Source organism: Anolis sagrei, chromosome 2 (genome assembly GCF_037176765.1).
Source record: "Anolis sagrei isolate rAnoSag1 chromosome 2, rAnoSag1.mat, whole genome shotgun sequence".
In the NCBI taxonomy this organism is placed as follows: domain Eukaryota; kingdom Metazoa; phylum Chordata; class Lepidosauria; order Squamata; family Dactyloidae; genus Anolis; species Anolis sagrei.
In genome coordinates this window covers 19,266,154-19,286,317 of record NC_090022.1, presented here as the reverse complement: position 1 = coordinate 19,286,317, position 20,164 = coordinate 19,266,154, and the positions used below count along the sequence as shown (strand labels likewise).

The 20,164-nt window shown below is 41.1% G+C and overlaps 1 protein-coding gene across 1 annotated transcript in view; it reads left to right on the top strand.

Annotated features, from left to right (window-relative positions):
- Positions 1-18,576: 18,576 nt before the first annotated feature.
- The window catches only part of LOC132766769 (von Willebrand factor A domain-containing protein 7-like), a 29,264-nt gene continuing 27,676 nt past the window's right edge, over positions 18,577-20,164 (top strand). Inside the window, exons 1-2 of the mRNA XM_060761076.2 lie at positions 18,577-18,826; positions 20,022-20,144. Coding sequence (XP_060617059.2) covers positions 18,577-18,826; positions 20,022-20,144 — 373 coding nt within the window. The remainder of the gene's footprint in view (positions 18,827-20,021; positions 20,145-20,164) is intronic.

The window sequence follows — 20,164 nt, the reverse complement described above, 5'->3', positions numbered from 1 at the left end:
TGTATATTGCTTTTTGTTTGCTTATTTCACATGATTTTGCCCCACTCCTTAGGCCAGTATAGATCAAAAGGCATCTGTGGTAGTACAAGCCCTGTCATCAGGTTCATTATTACAATTTATTTACATGTCCATATCTCTTCTAATGGGTTTATATTCAAAGAAACAAACCTATAGTCAAACAATCTAACCAAGACATATATGGAAAGACAGATTTCACAAAACAAAAGGACCACATCCTTACAAAAAGAAAACAGAAATTTGTCTTAATATAAAACACTAACCTCAAACAACTAACAAACTCATTCTAAAACAATCATGCTATCTGGGTTGTACTTGATTTTTCTGACTGTATGGCCATGTTCTAGAAGCATTCTCTCCTGACATTTCACCTGCATCTATGGCAGGCATCCTCAGAGGTTGTGAGGTCTATCCACAATATCCTATCCCCAACAACCTGCTTTGAGTCATCTTCAAGGGAGATAAAGCGGGGTATAAATAAATATAATAATAACCCCACACTAAACAAACACCTCCTATATGTAGAACAATAAAAACAAATCTATGCCTCACACTCTCTGCCTGTTGTTCTTAATTTCTCAATTAACTGTTACCTAACCATCCTTCGACTTTTAATAACACTCTTCTAGGTCAGAAAACCAGTAATAGAATTTTGTTTCAATCTTTATTATTATTATTTGAAACACAACAAGACGACTCCACAGCAAACAAGATCACTATGCTGGCTGTTGTATTGGATCACATGTCAGATACTTCCCAAGTGTCTAGGACTGTGTGTTGTATCGGCATATAATGTGTGCAGATCCCAGTAGAGTGGCCTTTTGCAGCTGACAGGTGGTAATTTTGTCAGTGCCAATTGTGTTTAAGTGCAGGCCAAGGTCTTTAAGCACTGCACCCAGTGTGCTGATCACCACTGGGACCACCTTTACTGGTTTGTGCTAGAGTCTTTGCAGTTCAATCTTTAAATCCTTGTATTGTGTCAGCTTTTCTAGTTGTTTTTCTTCAATCCTGCTCTTGCCTGGGATTGCAACATCAACAATCCTTACTTTGTTTTTTTAACACAATCGTAAGGTCAGGAGTATTGTGCTCCAAAACTCTGCCAGTCTGAATTCGGAAGTCCCAGAGTAGTTTGACGTGTTCATTTTCTGTAACTTTTTCAGGCTTGTGATCCCACCAGTTCAAGAGATGTGGCATGCTCACCAAAGGTGTCCGCCTTTTGCAAGACAATGCACCAGTCCACAACTCACATGTTGCCCAAATGGAAGCATGCTCCTGTGGCTTTGAAATTCTACCACATCCCCCTTATTCACCTAACTTTGCACCATCGGTCTTCCACCTCTTTCCAACAATGAAGTTATTTTTGAAGGGCAAGCATTTTTCAGATAATGAGATTCTGATTTCCAAAGTCACAACGTGGCTTTTGGAGCAACCTGTTGACTTCTACAAGTGAGGTGTTTACAGTTGCTTAAAAAGATGGGAGAAGTGTGGGTCCCTGGGTGGCACCTATGGAGAGAAAGACTCATAACTGTGCCAAGTTTCATTATTCTCATTGTTCTCACAGGAAGTAGGACAGGAGAAATCTTTAATGAATGCTGAGAGCAATTCTCTAGGAATGTCTATGTCCTCCAGTGCAATTCTAGTCAGTTTCCATCTTGCTGGAGGACCTACAGAGGTTTTTGAAAAGCATTTTTAATTTGTTGTTTATCACTTTCATTGGGGATCTTGTGTTTACCGCAGTGAGTACAGAGGGCTGATTGTGCAGTGAATGGACCACTTCAAACATATCAACCAAGAAGTCTGGAATGGCAATTAATGGTGAAATAAGAGGCCTTTTGCAGAGACAGTCAAACTTGTGGGCTCCTAGCCATGCCAAATAATGCAAACAGTTCTCATGCTCAGAGATCATTGCTTTTGTCTCCGCTCAGTCCACAGCACCTGCCTTTTGTGGTTTTGTTCTTATGAGGTGGAAAACCAACATTCAGAATGCCAGAGACTGAGTGAAACTGGGTTGTTGGCATGCTTTCCTCTACTGCTTCTGCAGAAATGCCTAAAGCAATTCTTAATGTGTTTATCTTCCTCCTTCCCGAAACTATAAAACCACTGCTATTTATCTGATGTGCCAAGTTGATATCCTGTTCTTCTGTTAAAGTGGAATCCTTGGAGGAAGAATTCTTCTCTGACAAAATGCAAATCATTCATAATCCATGATCTTCTTGCAAACAAACTAGAACGATATACTACTGTTAGGTGGATTTGTAATTGGTTGAGCAACCGAACCCAAAGGGTGCTTGTCAATGGCTCCTCTTCATCTTGGAAAGAGTGACTAGTGAAGAACAAATGTACACTTGGGCAGAACAAAATGAAATTCCCAGATACAGCATAGGTGAGGTCTGGCTCATCAAGAGTACATGTGAAAGAAATCTTGGAGTCTTAGGACTGTTTCTAATATATGCATCAAAGCTAAATTAGAGGCAGTCATCTCTCCATGTTCCAGTTTGCATAATTCCCTGGGAAAGAGGACTATAGTCAAAATCCCTCCAGCCATTTCCCAAGCCAGATAACTATCAGACCCATTGTGTACATATATATAGATAAATTATCTTCTTCACTAACAAAATAAGCTCAGGATGTTTGTCCATTTAACCTGTGGCTGAGAGTGTGTTGTTCATTAACTTTCTATGCTGGCAGCCAAGTCCTTGATTGTCTGAAATCATTACCTTTGTCTTTGGGTCTTGCAACTTTATCGCACAGAACTGGACACCTGAGTTATTCAGAGACTCATCCACATCATTTTTAACTCATGGACTGTGTCTTCCCAAAGGACATCTCTACTATGGATTGGTTCCTTGGACAGACCAATCCCCTGCTGCTGTTCTTTCCTCCACGAAAATCCCTGCCTGTAGGGTGTGATGTAAACAGAACCCCCAACCAATCCGGGTGCAGATCCTAGCCTGTCTCTTTTACAGCCAATCATGAGAGGGAGCGGGAAGTCTGAATAGCTGTCAGAACTGCATAAGATGTCATGTATTTCTCTGTAGGTTTATGCTTGTATTAGAGATATTATTATTTATTATTATTTATTTCATGTACTTTTACCCCACCCTTCCCCCCCCCCCCCCGAAGGGGGACTCAGGGCAGCCTCACATAAGCACCATACGATGCTGTCAATTCAAAGTAGAATGAAAGCATTAAAAACATTAAAACATTAAAAATCATTAAAACACATTAGACAATTCATTAGACAGTAGATTATACATGCCAGTAAAATCAAATCAAAGTCTAGGCAGATTCAATGTCATTGTTGCACCTCAGAATAGATTCACCTTGCTGAAATTACCAAAACTGCACACAGTCCGAAGTCTTTGTAGTTTATTAAAAAAATAAAAGATGAAAAGTTTAAAAGCAAGTAATGTTTTAAAGATCAATAAAACATAGCACTATAAAGCAGGATTCCAAGAGTCACCAACAAAACAAAGTCCCATGAGAACATGACAAAATCCCAAGACCATGGACACAAGAACTGTAAGATAATCCAGGCAAATGAGCACAAGCTGCTTGTTTGAGCGAGAAGATGCTCTGACAAAGGTTTGTTTTCAAACACACTGCTTAATACCCTTTGCAATACATGAAAGCATTTCTTTGGCCTCTGGTCTCCTTCTTGTTGGCTATTCTCACACTCCTTCGAACTCTGAATTCCAAACAGTCAGCCCGATCTAAGATTCCCGTTTCATCAAGGTCAGGCTGCTCATTAATGTCATCCTGGTTGCCTTCCTGCCTACTATCAGGCTGAGAACTGTCCTTCTTTCCTGAGTCAATTTGCACTTGGCTAGATTCAGTATCAAAAACATCATTCCCTGCTGTGGGAAACTGAACTTTCACACCCTGTTCCTCATTGCCTACAACAGGAACATTTTGAACCTGATTGTGAACCTGAATCCCATCATCCTTGTCAGAGTCACTCTGAGACCCCATCTGAGTCACAACACTATTAGTCTGTGTCTGTGGTTCCAGCTGAGTCCCAACAGTCGTAAATATCCTAAGTCTTTTTTTTCCAATTGCTGCTATTCAATTAATCAAGCGTCTGGTCCCAGAGCCAAGTCTTCACTTGTCTTCTAAAGGACAGGAGGGAGGTGGCCAATCTGATGTCCCTGGGGAGAGAATTCCACAGACTCTATTAGACAAGGCCCCACCCCGGCAGTCTTCAGGAAGAGCTTGAAAACTTGGCTGTTCCAGTGTGCCTTCAATGGATGAATGAACAATAATATCCTTACATGACCTACCTCTGAAAAATGGCCCTCAGTAGCACTTCATTTTACCTGTTAGTGCAATCACACCCTACTCTACCTCTCGGATCCCCTGTCCAGATACATTACATTGCTATCTCACCAGTGTTTTAAATTTTTAATCTATTCAAATTGGCCCGCCCAATGTGATCAATTTCTATGTTTTAAATGTTGTCATTTTATATTGTCGATGTGTTTAAAATGGGTTTGTATTTTATTTTATTTTATTTCATTTTTGCTGTGTTCTGTTGTATACTGTTTTATTGTACTACTGGGCTTGGCCTCATGTAAGCTGCCCCGAGTCCCCTGGAAAGATGGAGGCAGGGTATAAATAACATTTATTTATTTATTTATTTGTACCCTTTCAAGCATGTTGCGTTTATTTGCATCCTTTTGGGTCAAATCGTAATAAACCTCTGTGGTGTTGCCTTCAACCTGGGGAGCTTGTTTCTCTGTCCTGGCTGATCTGGTTTAGTGAATGTTCACCAGGGATGGACCTCTCTAACCGCAGTCCCAGCTGAAATCACTACGTCTTTATGTACATACTAGCCGTCCCCTGCCACGTGTTGCTGTGGCCCAGTCTGCTGATCTAAAAAATAAAGGAATTAGAAAGTGTTGGTTTCTAATATATGTAATTTCTTTATGCTTGTGGGTAAAAGGTATTTCTTGCTGTTTCTTTGTCAGTGTTGATGTGCAGATTGTCTGATTTGCCTACTCTGGAACATGCAACATATTATGGGCAGACCAATGATACTATATCTTTGTGTGTGTGAATCATATATTTCTATCTATATCTATGGCTGGATGGTTCTTTGTCAGGAGGGCTTTGATTACATTTTCTTGCCCCGGTGAAGGGAGTAGGACTGGATGGCCTTAAGTATTTTCTGTTGGTCATGAGGTTTCTGTGTGGGAAGTTTTTCCCAATTCTATCGTTGGTGGGGTTCAGCATGCTCTTTGATTGTAGGTGAACTATAAATCCCAGTAACTACAACTCCCAAATGTTGTATATCCCCCCCCCCCAACTCCATCTGTGTTCATATTTGGGCATATGGAATATTCGTGCCGGGTTTGGTCCAGATCTGTCATTGTTTGAGTCAACAGTGCTCTCTGGATGTAGGTAAACTACAACTCCTGAACTCAAAGTCAGTGCCCACCAAACCCTCCCAAATTTTTCTGTTGGTCATTGGAGTCCTGTGTGCCACGTTTGGTTCAATTCCATCATTGATGGAGATCAAAATGCTCTTTGATTGTAGGTTAACTATAAATCCCAGCAACTACAACTCCCAAATGACAAAATCAATTTTTTTAGTGATGGTCATTCCGTGAGTTAGTAGGTGTCATGTGGCCAAATTTGGTGTCAATTCGTCCAGTGGTTTTTGAGTTCTGTTAATCCCACAAATGAACATTACATTTTTATTTATATAGATGTGCTTATGCAGGCATTCCAATATCCCAACAAAATTCCAAATCCAGGATACTTCTGGTCCCAAGCCTTCTGAATAAGGGATATTCAATCTGTAGTCATTCTGACCCAATGCATTTCTATTATTGAATACTTCCTTTCTTCCTTTAACAGGGAAACAGACTCTGTAAATCATTCCAGGTCACACTTTGACTGGTCTGATGCTTTATACACACTAGATTTGCATACAAGCTAGCTACCAAGCCATTGTTGGTTAAAAGGGAAAAGAAAGCAATATAAGATCCCTCTCATTTCTTCAGAACAGAGCAAAGATAAGTACAGTGGACATTAGGGGAGAGGAAGTTTGCTCGTTATACTGCCTCCTTCTATTAAGTTGTTTATTTAAAACTCATTCAATTTCCTGGAATCCTGAACAAGCAGGCTTTTATGTCAATTTTGGTTGGGTTTTTTTTTTTCCAAATATGAACAAAACTGAACTTCCTCATTTTGTTTCTGTTACATCAACTTCAATTTGTGGCAATCCTACATATGTGAGACTTCCAAGTCACCTTTTTCTCAACAGCCCTGCACACATAGAATCATAGAATCCTAGAGCTGGAAAAGACCTCGTGGGCCATCCAGTCCAACCTCCTACCAAGAAGCAGAAAAACTGCATTCAAAGCACCCCCAATAGATGGCCATCCAGCTTCCAAAGAAGTTTCCAAAGCTTCCAAAGAAGGAGCCTCCACCACACTCCAGGGCAGAGAGTTCCACTGCTGAATGGCTTTCACAGTCAGGAAGTTCTTCCTCATGTTCAGATGGAGTCTCCTTTCTTGTAGTTTGAAACCATTGGTCCACTTCCTATTCTCTAGGGCAGCAGAAAACAAGCTTGCTCCCTCCTCCCTGTGATGTCCCTTCGCATATTTCTACATGGCCCTCATCATGTCTCCTCTTAGCCTTCTCTTCAGCAGGCTAAACATGCCTAGCTCTTTAAGCCGCTCCTCATAGGGCTTGTTCTCCAGACCCTTGATCTGCAATTCATCTTGCAATTCGAGGCCATGGCTTCCCTGATTGAATCTAACACCTGTAATGTGGTCTCACTTGTTTCTGATAGTCTTCTATCTTGCTGAGCTTCATTGTCTTTTCTCCTGTCATGTTTATTAAAAATACGCCCCAACAGTTGCAGCTTAATTATCTCAAGTCTAAGTAAAGGTAAAGGTTTTCCCCTGACATTAAGTCTAGTCGTGTCCTACTATGGGAGTGGGTGCTCATCTCCATTTCTAAGCCAAAGAGCCAGAGTTGTCTGTAGACAACTCCAAGGCCATGTGGCCGACATGACTGCATGGAGTTCTTTTACCTATTGATCTACTTACATTTACATGTTTTCATGGGTTATCTTATCTCACTGGGAAGTGAGTTCCACAGGTGGGGGGGCCACAGTCGAGAAGGCTCTGTCTCTCGTCCCTGCCAAATACATTTGCAAAGCTGGTGGGAGCGAGAGCGGGGCCTTGCCGGATGGTCTTAAACAGGACGTAGAGGGAGGTGCGTTCAGACAAGTAAGGTGCGCCAGAACTATATAGGGTTTTAGAGGTCAAGACCAGTACTTTGAATTGTACTCAGAAGTGGACCGGCAGCGACTTCCGGTAGCGGCAAGATGGCGGGTGCCACGGTTTGTTGAGGCTCCTCAACAACCGTTCCTGTCGCGACCCTTGGTAGAGCACTAGCTCCCCTAACCCAACAGCGAGAGGCGGGTTGGAGCGTCCAGCCAGTAGGCACTACCTGCTGCAAACTTATTTCAGACTCGGCAGGGGTAATTAATGCCAACTGGCTGCGCAGGGAAAGGCAAGGATACCCAGCAGGTCAAGCTGTATGGGGTAGCACCGGTCGCTATTTTTAACCTCAAGAACCTCAATGAAAACAATCATACAAAGAAAGAAAGGAATCTGGACAGCCACAATCATCGTCGGACAAATAGGAATTCTTACAAACCCAGAGAGAAGAGGCCTCCGAAAAGTGCCTATTCGGGTTGGCGTGTTGGTGAGGCCCCTCCCGGACGGAGAAGTAAGGAGGAGGAGTAGACGCGGCATGGCGCGGAGCCCGAAGTAGAAAGCGAAAGCAATTCAAGACTCCAGCCAGACGCCAGACGCCACAGAGAGCCCGCGGAGAGCCCGAAAGCCGAGGGGTGCTGCAAAGCGCCGTAAAGCGCAGCGGAACACAGCGGAAGAACTGTAGAAAACTACAGAGCTACAGAACTACAGAAAAGCCGCAGCGTGGATAGAGAGTTGGCGTTGTGAAAGTGGAGACTCAAAGACTCAGAGTAAACCGCAGGCAAGTTGCGAGTTGAGCCGCGGGACAATACAGGCGACCATCTGAAACAACAACAACAATGGGACGAAGAGATGCAACAGACACCCAGAGGGAGAATCTCCATTAGGACAACACAAGCCGCAACCAGCGAGACGGGAATTTCCTGCCCCTTTGCTCCAGACACATCGTGGAGGATCCAAGAGGGGCAAGTAGTAAAGAAGGAGGAGGAGGAGTAGTGAAGAGGGAGCGGCGTTCATTCCACGCTAAAGTACCCCCTTTTGTTCAGAAGAGGCGAACTCGCCAGCCGTAAGTTGTACTTGTTGATTGGGTGTAACTGTTAAATAATTGTTATTACAACTGCAGTCTGCGAAGCTGCTACCCAAACGGTCACTGGCATTGATAGTGATCGAGAGGAATCGGACTAATCTAGATAATAAAGACCGCTCCCGGACCAGGAGTAGCAGGAGCAAATTGACTCTGATTTAGACTGCATTAAGACTATAGAACTTAATACTCTATTGAAGACTCACTATTGAAGACTCACTAGTTGTACGTTGTGTGTGTTTCTGGTTTGACTATTGATTATTGTTGTTTATTGTTGTTGAATGACTGCTAATACTGCTTGCTGTCTCATCTGGGACTCAAACTAATTTTGGATAAGGTTGAACCAGATCAAAATAGCACAAAAATTGACTATATATTTAAAGACTTGGAAGACTTGGAATACCAAACCCCATAAATACTGGGAGCCAAGAACAGACTTTGCTCCTGAAGGCTACAATATCGTATGAGCTTCCATCTGGCTCCAACCCGACCTGTTGCAGATGCATACGAACATTTAGCTACTTGACTACTTGACTGCGACAACGGAAGCTATTGTTCTATTTACCAGATATTGTGATGGTCTGACTCCTATGTACCTCCTTGTTACCCCACCCTAATAGTCTCCAGTTAGATACCCTGTCTAGTCAGGATTGTAAAGAGTTATCTCCTTTGTGCTTCCCGACTACCTCCACCTCCCTAAGAATTTTTTTTCCTTTTCTTTTTTCCCTTCTTTCTTCTCCTTCTCCCTTTTCTCTCCTTCCTTTTCTTTCTTTTCCTCTTTTCTCCTTTCCTTCTCTCCTCTTCTCTCATCTCTCCTTCATTGATTGTACTTAGAAGACACTGTGGAAAGTCTAGACTAATCAAGACTACGACCTATAGATAAGCATTGTACATAGGTCCTTAACGTTCTAGCAAATGAACTGTTGTACTTACTGCTAATATAATAAGTTCCACAGTAGCACTTTTCCAGCTAAAGAGACGAAAAGTGCACATGACAAATAATGACAGTATTTGGTCACATCTAAGAGAGATGTTAAGTGGTTACTGTTGTACTTAATGCACTGCAGATCGACGCTACTGTACTGATTTATCTCCGATGCCCCTCCCTAAACCCCTTCCTAATGCTTTCCCAAAATTTGCTAGACGTACCTGCACTGTGTAGCGACAGCTAGAGTTATTGCTTAAACTCAACTGCTTTAGATAGTTGCAACCCATTGAATTATATAACAAATAACGACATTCTATATCAATTGTTGCTTTTCTGGTATTAAGACTCGACTCCCATGTACCTCCCTATTACCCCTCCCTAACAGCTCCGCTATTTGACCATTGCTTCGATTGCTAGTATATATCTACAAACAGAGAAAGGAAACAAAGGTTAGCAGCGCAACAATGGCTACTTTGCAAAAGGGAAAAATAGAAAAAGAGAGGGAGAGGGAAAGGGAAAAAGACAAAGAAGTTGAAAAAAAGACCCCACTGACCACAAGAAAAGGTTCCCTACCCGAGGAACCCACAATAAAAGACCTCATGAAGGAACTGCTCAAGATACAAGCTGAAATTAAGACAATTAAAGATAACCAAGAGGCACAAAGCAAAACCAGCAAGAATGAATCTGAAGCAATGAAGAAGGATATGAAAGATATGAAGGAAGAGCTACAATCGCTACAATCGTTGATGAAGGAAGAAATGACCACTATAAAAAATGAAGTGGGAAAATTAAAACAAGACAACGTAGACCTAACTAAAGACAATACTATAATCAAGAACCATCAGGAAATAGTAAGGAAAAAAATGAGAAACATGGAAGAATCAATGGAAAGATTTCAGAATCAGCAGGAAATGATAGAATTTAGGGAGAAAGAGACTCAACTCAGATTCAGAAATGTTATAGAGGAGGAAGAAGAAAACATAAGAGAAGTAGTAGTGGACTTAATTACACAATTAACGAAAAAAAGAAAACCAGACGTTGAAGCAGAGGTAGACAGAGTTTTCAGGATACAAACATCATACTCTAGGAAATTCAAAACCCCGAAGGACATTATTGTACAACTGACAAAGAAAAACACACGGGATGAAATACTTAGAGAACATTCTAATTCGCCAATACAACACAAAGGAAGTAAAATTGTAATTCTTAAGGAGATACCAACATCAATGCTCGAAAAAAGACGCAAATACTACTTCTTGACAGATGAGCTGAAAAAAAGAAATATAAAATTTAAGTGGGAAAAAAGGGAAGGCTTAACAACAACATGGAATGAGAATAAGTATTGGCTAACCTCCGAAGCTAAAGCAAGAGCTTTCTGGGAGAAATATCTGAAGAGGAAGAATGATAACAAGAGGGGAGATGAGGGGGAGGGGAGAGGGAAAGGCGCAAGCTACAACAAAGAATGCACTGACAGCGTAACCAAAAGACTTGATCTACTGGACGAGGAGGATAATGAGAAGGGAAGAAAAAGAGCAAGAGAAATATCACCAGGAAATTACACCTTCCAAAAAGAAACAAAAAAGATAGATATAGACCAATTATTTAACAAAAATGACAATGATGGCAAGAAAAATTAGAATTTATTCAAACAATGTTAACGGATTAAACAACCCATGTAAGAGAAAAAAAATTTGGTACCATCTAAAGAAATGTAACCATGACCTAATTCTTTTGCAAGAAACACACATAACCAATAAACATATATCACACCTGGAATGTAAGGCGTTGGGCAAAAATTATTATGCGTCCGGTCTAGAGAAAAAAAGAGGCCTGGTCACATATGTTAAGGAGAATATCCCTTCTGAGTTAGCATTTAGAGACTCCGAAGGTAGAATCCTAGGAGTCCTTATTAAAATCGAGGACAAAAAGATCCTGGTTTGCAACATATACGCCCCAAATGAAACAAAAAGTAACTTTATAAAAACTCTAAGAAAATATATTCTAGGAACTGAATATGATGAGCTAATACTTATGGGGGACTACAATGGGGTGGTCGATATAACAAAGGATAAATCAATTAATGTCTCAAAAACAAGACAAAGTCAATCGGGAAGCCTCCCAAAGAGCTTTATAGAACTCAAAGAAGAACTGGGACTAACAGACATATGGAGATACCACCATGAGAAAGAGACTGATTACACGTTTTTCTCCAACAGACACTCTACGTGGTCACGTATCGACATGGCCTGGGTAACAAATACCATCATACCAGATATAATTAAATCTGCAATATTACCCATGATAAATTCCGACCATGCGCCTGTAGAGCTACATATTCAAAACCAAAAGGATGAAAGGACCACCTTCAGATGGCGACTAGACGAAAAAATACTCTCGGATCAGAAAGAAGTTGATAAAAACAAAAACCTACTTAGAGAATACTTTAATCTGAATACCGAAAAAGACACCCCCATGAGGACCATATGGGACGCACACAAAGCAGTTATAAGAGGCTATCTAATAGAACAAGCCGCAAGGGCGAAAAAATTTAAGAATGAAGAACGAAGAAAATTAGAAAAAGAACTTAACAGTCTCGAAAAGAAACTAAAGGCAAACCCTAATGACAACAAAACAAAACTCCAATTAAATATACTCAAAAAAAATATGGACACACTCCTACTAGAAGAGATAGAAAAGAAGTTGAAGTACACCAAGCAATATTATTTCGAAAACGCGAACAAAATAGGAAAAGCACTTGCCAGGAAAATTGCAGTTAAAAAACAGAGCAGGCAAATAACAAAGATAATGGACGGAGACAAACCACTATACAGAACAAGGGAAATTATAAACCAATTCGCAAGATTTTACAACAATCTATATAAAGACGAGAACATCCCCAAAGAGAAAATAATGCAATACTTAGCAAAACAAACCATACAAAGAATCACAGACGACCAGTGAGAAAAATTGAACAACCCAATAACCCTTGAAGAAGTCGTAGCAATAATTAAGAAATTACCATCTGACAAAGCTCCTGGCCCGGACGGCCTAACGACTGGGTATTATAAGACCTTTCATGATATATTAGCCCCTCATCTGCAAAAAGTAATGAACAAGGTCATGGAGGAGGGACATCTGCCGGATACTTGGAAACAGGCCACGATTTCATTAATCCATAAGAACCACACAGACAACACACTAGCAAAGAATTACCGTCCTATTTCACTTCTAAATATAGACTATAAAATATTCACGGCAATACTTGCATCTAGATTAACTAAGATACTAACAACAAGAATCGAGGAAGACCAGGTCGGCTTTCTGCCAGGAAGACAACTGAGCGACAACATAAGAACAGTAATCAACGTTATTGATTACTACGAAAAGAACATCCAAAAAGAAGCTGCTCTTATGTTCGTCGATGCTGAGAAAGCATTCGACCAAGTCAACTGGGACTTCATTATATGTCTATTCAAAGAAATGGACATAGGGCATCAATTTCTAAATGCGATTACCTCCATCTATACTTCCCAACAGACAAAATTAGTCATCAATGGGCAATACTCCGACAACATAGAAGTTCAAAAAGGTACTAGGCAGGGGTGTCCCTTATCCCCCATTCTCTTTATAACAATTCTAGAAGTGCTTCTGCAGAGAATTGCGTCCAATAAGGAGCTGAAAGGGCTAAAAGTTAAGAATCAGACATTTAAAACAAGAGCATTCGCAGACGATCTTGTCTGCTTTGTAGAGAATCCACTAGACAATATCAATAAATGGTTAAAAGAAATAACTGACTTCGGTGAGGTTGCGGGCTTTAGAATAAATAAGGACAAAACTCAGATAATAACTAAGAACATGAACAGAAAAAACAAAGAGAAACTGCAGAACATCTCAGGAATTAAGACCACAATTGAAACCAGATATCTAGGAATAACAATAGCATCGAACAACGCCCATTTAATAAGAAACAACTACGAAAAAAAATGGAAAGAAATTAAGAAGAAAATTAACTCCTGGAATTCGCTAAACCTCTCCCTACTTGGCAGGATCGCCACGATAAAAATGAATGTCTTACCAGAGGTTTTATTCTTGTTTCAATCCTTGCCAATCTTAAAATCAAAAGCCCTCCTCAACAGCTGGCAGAAAGAAATCTCCAAATTTATTTGGAAAGGTAAAAAACAAAGAATAAGTCATAGAAACATGATTGACGATAAGAGAAGGGGAGGCTTAGCCCTCCCCGATTTCCAACTATACTACGAAGCAGCAGCTATAAGATGGATAAAAGATTGGGCGACCCTAAACAAACGCAAAATCCTGTCATTAGAGGGTTTTGACCTACATCAAGGCTGGCACGGCTACCTATGGAGAGGCAAAGCCGAAAAAGAGAAATGCTTTAAAAACCATCCAAGTAGAGCCGCACTGCTTAAAATCTGGGACAAATATAAGGATAGATTCTACAGGAAAACACCCTTATGGTTTTCACCGAATGAAGCCCAACATCTGAGAGACCTGCCGAGAGAAAAATGGCTTACCTATGCCCAACTTTTGAAAAAAGATCCCCGCGAAATCAAACTAAAATCCCAAGAAGAACTTAGACAATTTGATGAATCCATCTCCTGGTTTCAATACCAGCAAATAGTAGAGAACTTTAAAATTGACGTCAAAAAAGGATTCCAGACTCAAGAAACTTTCTGGGACAAGATACTTAAAATTGAGACCAAACTGATTAAAAGAACCTATCAACAACTCTTATTATGGGCAACGGAAGTAGACCAGGTCAAACACAACATGATTCAGTGGTCTAGAGACATAGGCAGGCCAATAAATATGACAGAGTGGGAGGAGGTATGGCACCAAAAAATTAAATACACATACTCAACAGAGATGAGAGAAAACTGGTTTAAACAATTCTACAGATGGTATTACACTCCAGACAAGATATCCAAGTTCAGCAAGGGGAAAATTAAAAATACATGTTGGAAGTGTGAGAGACACAAAGGAAGTTATATCCACACATGGTGGAAATGTAGGAAAATCAAAAGTTTCTGGCAAAAAGTAAATAAAAACATACAGATAATACTAGGAGAGAAAATAAAACTTAAACCGGAAGCAATGCTGTTGGGAATCACAGAACCTCTCCAAAATAAAAACTCTGATAAACTGTTCTTTTATTTTACAACAGCAGCCAGAATAGTTATAGCTAAAGTCTGGAAAACAAAGGAAATCCCCTCGGTAGACCATTGGTTGTTAAAAGTATGGGATATAATGAACATGGACATCCTAACACATAAAATATCTCAGAATATACCAAAACCACCAAAAACGAACTGGAATAGTTTTATAGATTACATTAAAAAATCTAACAAAGAAGTTAATATCAGTACGGAATAATGGAAATTCTCGAGGGTATAAATATTAGCCACCCGACGTAAGACGAATGCATAGAGTAGAAGGGCAAATCCCTGGCTAAAACGATAATTACTGTCCAGATTATCCTTGGAAGCTCTTTTATTGTCACTAGGGTTATTTAAGGTGGTGGGTATAGACCTAATTAAGTCCCTCATCTCCCCTCCCCAGGTAATCCAACCCTTAGGATTTAAATACCTTAATGCACTTTCTATTTAGAGCTAGAACTCGGACTTTTAGCGAATCTGTCTCCCCTACCCCCCCAGTACCTTTCTTTCACAACCTCTTAATACTGACAAGGAGTAGAAAAAAGAAAGAAAAGGAAAGAAAAGAGGAAGGAAAAAAAAAAAGGAGGAGGTAGCAAAAGAGAAAAGAAGAAGAATAAAGATGTAACAAAATTAGGTATCTAGCAATACTAACCAAGGGGAAAGGACTAGGGAGAGATAATAAGAAACTCAAAATAAGTAAAATATAAGTATATATACACTAAGTTAATGTTATATAAGAAAGTTATGCTAAGTTTAGTAATATGTTAACTCGGGCAATTTGTTGTTTGTCATGTCTGTCGTGCGTTACAGTCTGTCATGTGCACTTGTACTATGTGTCAATGTATCATTATATGTTTAATAATGTTGAAAAACCAATAAAATCAATTAAAAAAAAAAAGAAGTGGACTGGCAGCCAGTGGAGCTGACAGAACAGGGGGTGTTATGCTCCCTGTATGTTGCTCCAGTTCGTAATCTGGCTGCCGTAAATTGGACTAGTTGAAGTTTCCGATGAGTCCAGGATCGCTCCCAAGTTGCGAACCTGCATCTTCAGGGGGAGTATAACCCTGTCCAACACTGGCTGTAACCCTATGCCCTGTTTGGTCTTTCGACTGACCAGGAGGATCTCTGTCTTGTCTGGATTCAATTTCAGTTTGTTAGCCCTCATCCAGTCTGACACAGCTGCCAAGCACCAGTTCTCTTTTCAGTGTTCAATTCATGAGCCATAACCAGGTGTTGTTGTTGTTATATGTGATGAAGTCCTAAAACAGTATTACTTGCCAATCTCTTCCGTTAAACATATCAAAGATAACTGTTGAATTATGTGTTTTAAATTATGAATCAATTGTTTTTATTATGTACTAGCCGTCCCCTGCCATATGTTGCTGTGGCCCAGTCAGGTGATCTGGGAAATGAAGTAATGAGAGAGTGTTGATTTCTAATATATGTAATTTCTTTATGCTTGTTGGGTAAACAGTATTTCTTGCTGTTTCTTTGTCCATGTTGATGTGGAGATTGTCTGGTTTGCCTACTCTAGAACATTCAACATATAATTATCCTTCTTTAGGGGTCCCTTTCAAATCTATCTCTCTGTGCGTGAATCATATATATCTATGGCCGGATGGCTCTTTGTCAGGAGGGCTTTGATTACGTTTTCTTGCCCAGGTGAAGGGAGTTGGACTGGATGGCCTTAAGTATTTTCTGTTGGTCATGGGGGTTCTGTGTGGGAAATTTGCCCCAATTCTGTCGTTTGTGGGCTTCAGAATGCTCTTTGATTCTTGGTGAACTATAAATCTAAGTAACTAAACTCCCAAATGTCCCAAATGTTCCCCAAACTCCATCTGTGTTCATATTTGGGCATTTTGAGTATCAGTGCCAAGTTTAGTCCAGATCTATCATTGTTTGAGTCCACAGTGCTCTCTGGATGTAGGTGATCTACAACTCCCAAACCCAAGGTCAATGCCCACCAAACCCTTCTAGTGTTTTCTGTTGGTCATGGGAGTCCTGTGTGCCACTTTTGGTTCAATTCCATCATTGGTGGAGTTCAGAATGCTTTTTGATTGTAAGTAAACTATAAATCCCAGCAACTACAACTCCCAAATGACAAAATCAATTTGTTTAGTGACGGTCACTCCCTGGGTTAATAGGTGTCTTTTGGCCAAATTTGGTGGCAATTCATCCAGTGGTTTTTGAGTTCTGTTAATCCCACAAACGAACATTACATTTTTATTTATATACATGTTCTTTTAACCAGTTATACTGCTTTAACCGATCATAGAATCATAGAGTTGGAAAAGACAACATGGGCCATCTACTCCAACCCCCCTGCCATGCAGGAAGAGCACATCGCTCACGCTTGAGGCTCAGGCGTCGGCGGTGGCCAGGAGGGCTTTTGCACAACTGAGACTTGTGCGCCAGCTGCGCCCGTACCTCGCTAAGGCTGATCTGGCCGGGGTGGTCCATGCCTTAGTCACCTCTAGACTGGATTACTGCAATGCGCTCTACGTGGGGCTGCCCTTGAAAACGGCTCGGAAATTCCAATTGGTCCAACGGGCAGCAGCCAGGATGTTAACTGGGGCCCATTACAGAGAGAGGTCAACTCTCCTGTTTAAGGAGCTCCACTGGCTGCCGTTTATTTTCCGAGCCCAATTTAAGGTGCAGGTGCTTATCTACAAAGCCCTGAACGGTTTGGGACCACCCTACCTGCGTGACCGCATCGCTGTCTACGAACCCACGCGTTCACTCCGGTCATCAGGAGAGGCCCTGCTCGTGATTCCGCCCGCGTCACAGACACGTTTGGTGGGGACGCGAGACAGGGCCTTCTCTGTGGTGGCCCCCCGCCTCTGGAATGCCCTCCCGAAAGATCTCAGACAAGCCCCTACTTTGGCGGTTTTCAGAAAGAATCTGAAAACCTGGCTGTTCCAACGTGCCTTTTCAGATTAGGAACCCCACTACCAAATCCCAGAAGCACTTTAGTAGAACCAAGATCACCGCTCACTGCACACTGCACTTATATTTTAATCCCATATCCCTCCGACACTTCAGCACTTTTTAATCCTGTACCCCTACTCCGGCCGGCTCAGTTTTTAATAATGTCTTGTTGTATTGCTATTGTTTATTGTTTTCTGCTTAACTGTTTTATTTGCTATGTATTGTATTGTTGTATTGTGTTGGGCTCCGGCCTGTTGTAAGCCGCATCGAATCCCTTGGGAGATGCTAGCGGGGTACAAATAAAGTAATAATAATAATAATAATAATAATAATAATAATAATCAAAGCACCCCAACAGATACTGTTTTATTTTAACAGGGTTATTAATTTTAATGGGTGATATATGTCCATTTGTTGCTGTAAAGTCAACTTATTCCTGGACTTCACATTCATATGTGAAACCATGAATAATAGACAATACTATTGAAATAAAGGACTTCCAGACCAAGAATAATACGGAGTCATGCTGCAGGACCTAGAAAATGCCTGGAAATGACATATTTTGTCAGATGTGGATAAATGAAACCACAAATACAAGTCCCATGAATTTGTTTCCACTTTGATCCATAGTGATTTGAATGTTGGCCTTCAACTCTGTAGACCAGGAGTCAGTTTCCCAGTCTACCATGTAATTCCACTAGGTAACCTTGGCCAAGTCACAGTATCTTAGGCCCGGAAAATCCCATTTTAAGTTCACCATAAGTGTAAAGGACTTAGAATCACAGAGTTGGAAGAGATCTCCTGGGCCATCCAGTCCAACCCTCTACCACGAAGCAGGAAAATTGCATTCAAAGCACTTGAAAGCACACAACAATTCTAGAGAATTCATAACCACATTTAGGTAATCTGAGCTACAATGTAGGATGCCAACTCAGAGTAACAGCAGCTGGGTTGTTTGTGAAGAATGACTTTGTGTCATCTTAAACTTCATGGCAGCAATCAAAATGCCTAAAATCACAAGGCAAAAAAGAAAAAAAGAAAAAAGGAGTGAGCAGGTAGGCGGGTTCCCTGAGAGCTGCCTCTGCTATTTATCTGGAAGGGCGAGCACCACGCTCCACTGTCAAAGGCAAACTGGCAGGCACATCAATAGAGACTGGAGGATCTGTCCCTTCTCTATCTTTCATCTGATCCCTGCTGCAAAAAGGAAAAAAAATGCGTCTCCCCAGAAATTTCCCTCTGCTCCTCTGTCTAAGCATTGTGAATGGATTCCTTCCCAATCATGAATCGGGTGGGATTGCAAGTGATTTCACGGATGCTGATATTACAGAGATGGGGGTGCTTCGGGCCGTGGCATCATACATGGAGAAGAACCCTCTGCCCGGAAAACCGGCCTCAACCCCAGGGATGCTGGAAAACATGAAGCCACTGACTGCCAGTGGGCTCTTCAAGGCCTATTTCCAAGGTAGGTGAAGAGAAAAGATAATATGAGGACTTTCCAGGCTCCTGGCAACTCATCATCATTGTCTTCCTGGAGATTCACACTTTACACCTATTGTGAATTTTGGTTGTTTTCTTCTCTATGTGGTGGGATTTTTTTTTCTGTGTCAGGAGCGACTTGAGGAACTGCAAGCTGCTTCTGGTATGAGAGAATTGGCCGTCTGCAAGGACGTTGCCCAGGGGACGCCCGGAGAGTTTGATGTTTTACCATCCCAGCATTATTTTTTAAATTTTTAATTAGTACATTTGGCCCTACCATAGGTTTTTAAACCTATTTTCTGTTTATGAGTTTTATTTATTGTTTGTATTACTGTTGCTATTGTTTTTATTATTGTATTGTGGGCTCGGCCTCATGTATGCCGCACCGAGTCCCTTGGGGAGATGGTAGCGGGGTACAAATAAATATTATTATTATTATTATTATTATTATTATTATTATCCTTGTGGGAGGCTTCTCTCATGTCCCTGCATAGGGAGTCGGAGCTGACAGAGGGAGCTCATCTGCGCTCTCCCCAGATTCGAACCTGTAACCTGTCGGTCTGTAGTCCTGCCGGCACAAGGGTTTAATCCATTGCGTCACCCATGTGGTGGGATGGGAAGCAGGAAAGTTTGGAAAAGTTACTTTCTATGATCCAGAAAATGTAAGTTTAATGAACTAGTTCAGAACTTATATTGAAACCCACTGCTCCAATCCCTGTTCTACGAGGCACGGGCAACCAGCACTGACTTACTGGATTTTACTGCCCCCTTCTTGGTGAGTTGGATGTCATCATGCATGGACCTTGTCCCATAATCTTCCCCTAAAAATCTGGAAATCTCCCTCTCTGCACACCCTAATTCATTATGACATATTTTCTTATGCCTTGCAATGTTGTTATCTTTTCTGCTCAGAGATCCTTGTCTATCCTTATCACCCTACCTTGTTCTGGGCTTTCAAGTTATTTAATTTAAGACTTATGACAGTCATAAGGTGAACAGTTCATGAGGGTTTTAGAGCTGAGAGTGTGTGACTCACTCAGGATCACCAAGAGGCTTTGATGCAGGGTCCTGATCGCTCTTCCTGTACATCAATCTAGTTTGTAAAAAAATGTAAGTTTGCATTTATGGATTTAGTGTTTCGATAACATGACCTGTGCCCCACCTTTTTTTTCCTTGCCCAGCTGATGTCTCTCCCAGTCGTTTCACGAAAGCCCTTCAAGAAATTATCAATGGGAATAATCTTGTGGAGACCCGCTACAGAGAGGAGAGCTCCTTCTTCTTCTACTGTGAAGAGATCCCAAAAAGTAAGCAGGTGTTCAGGGGT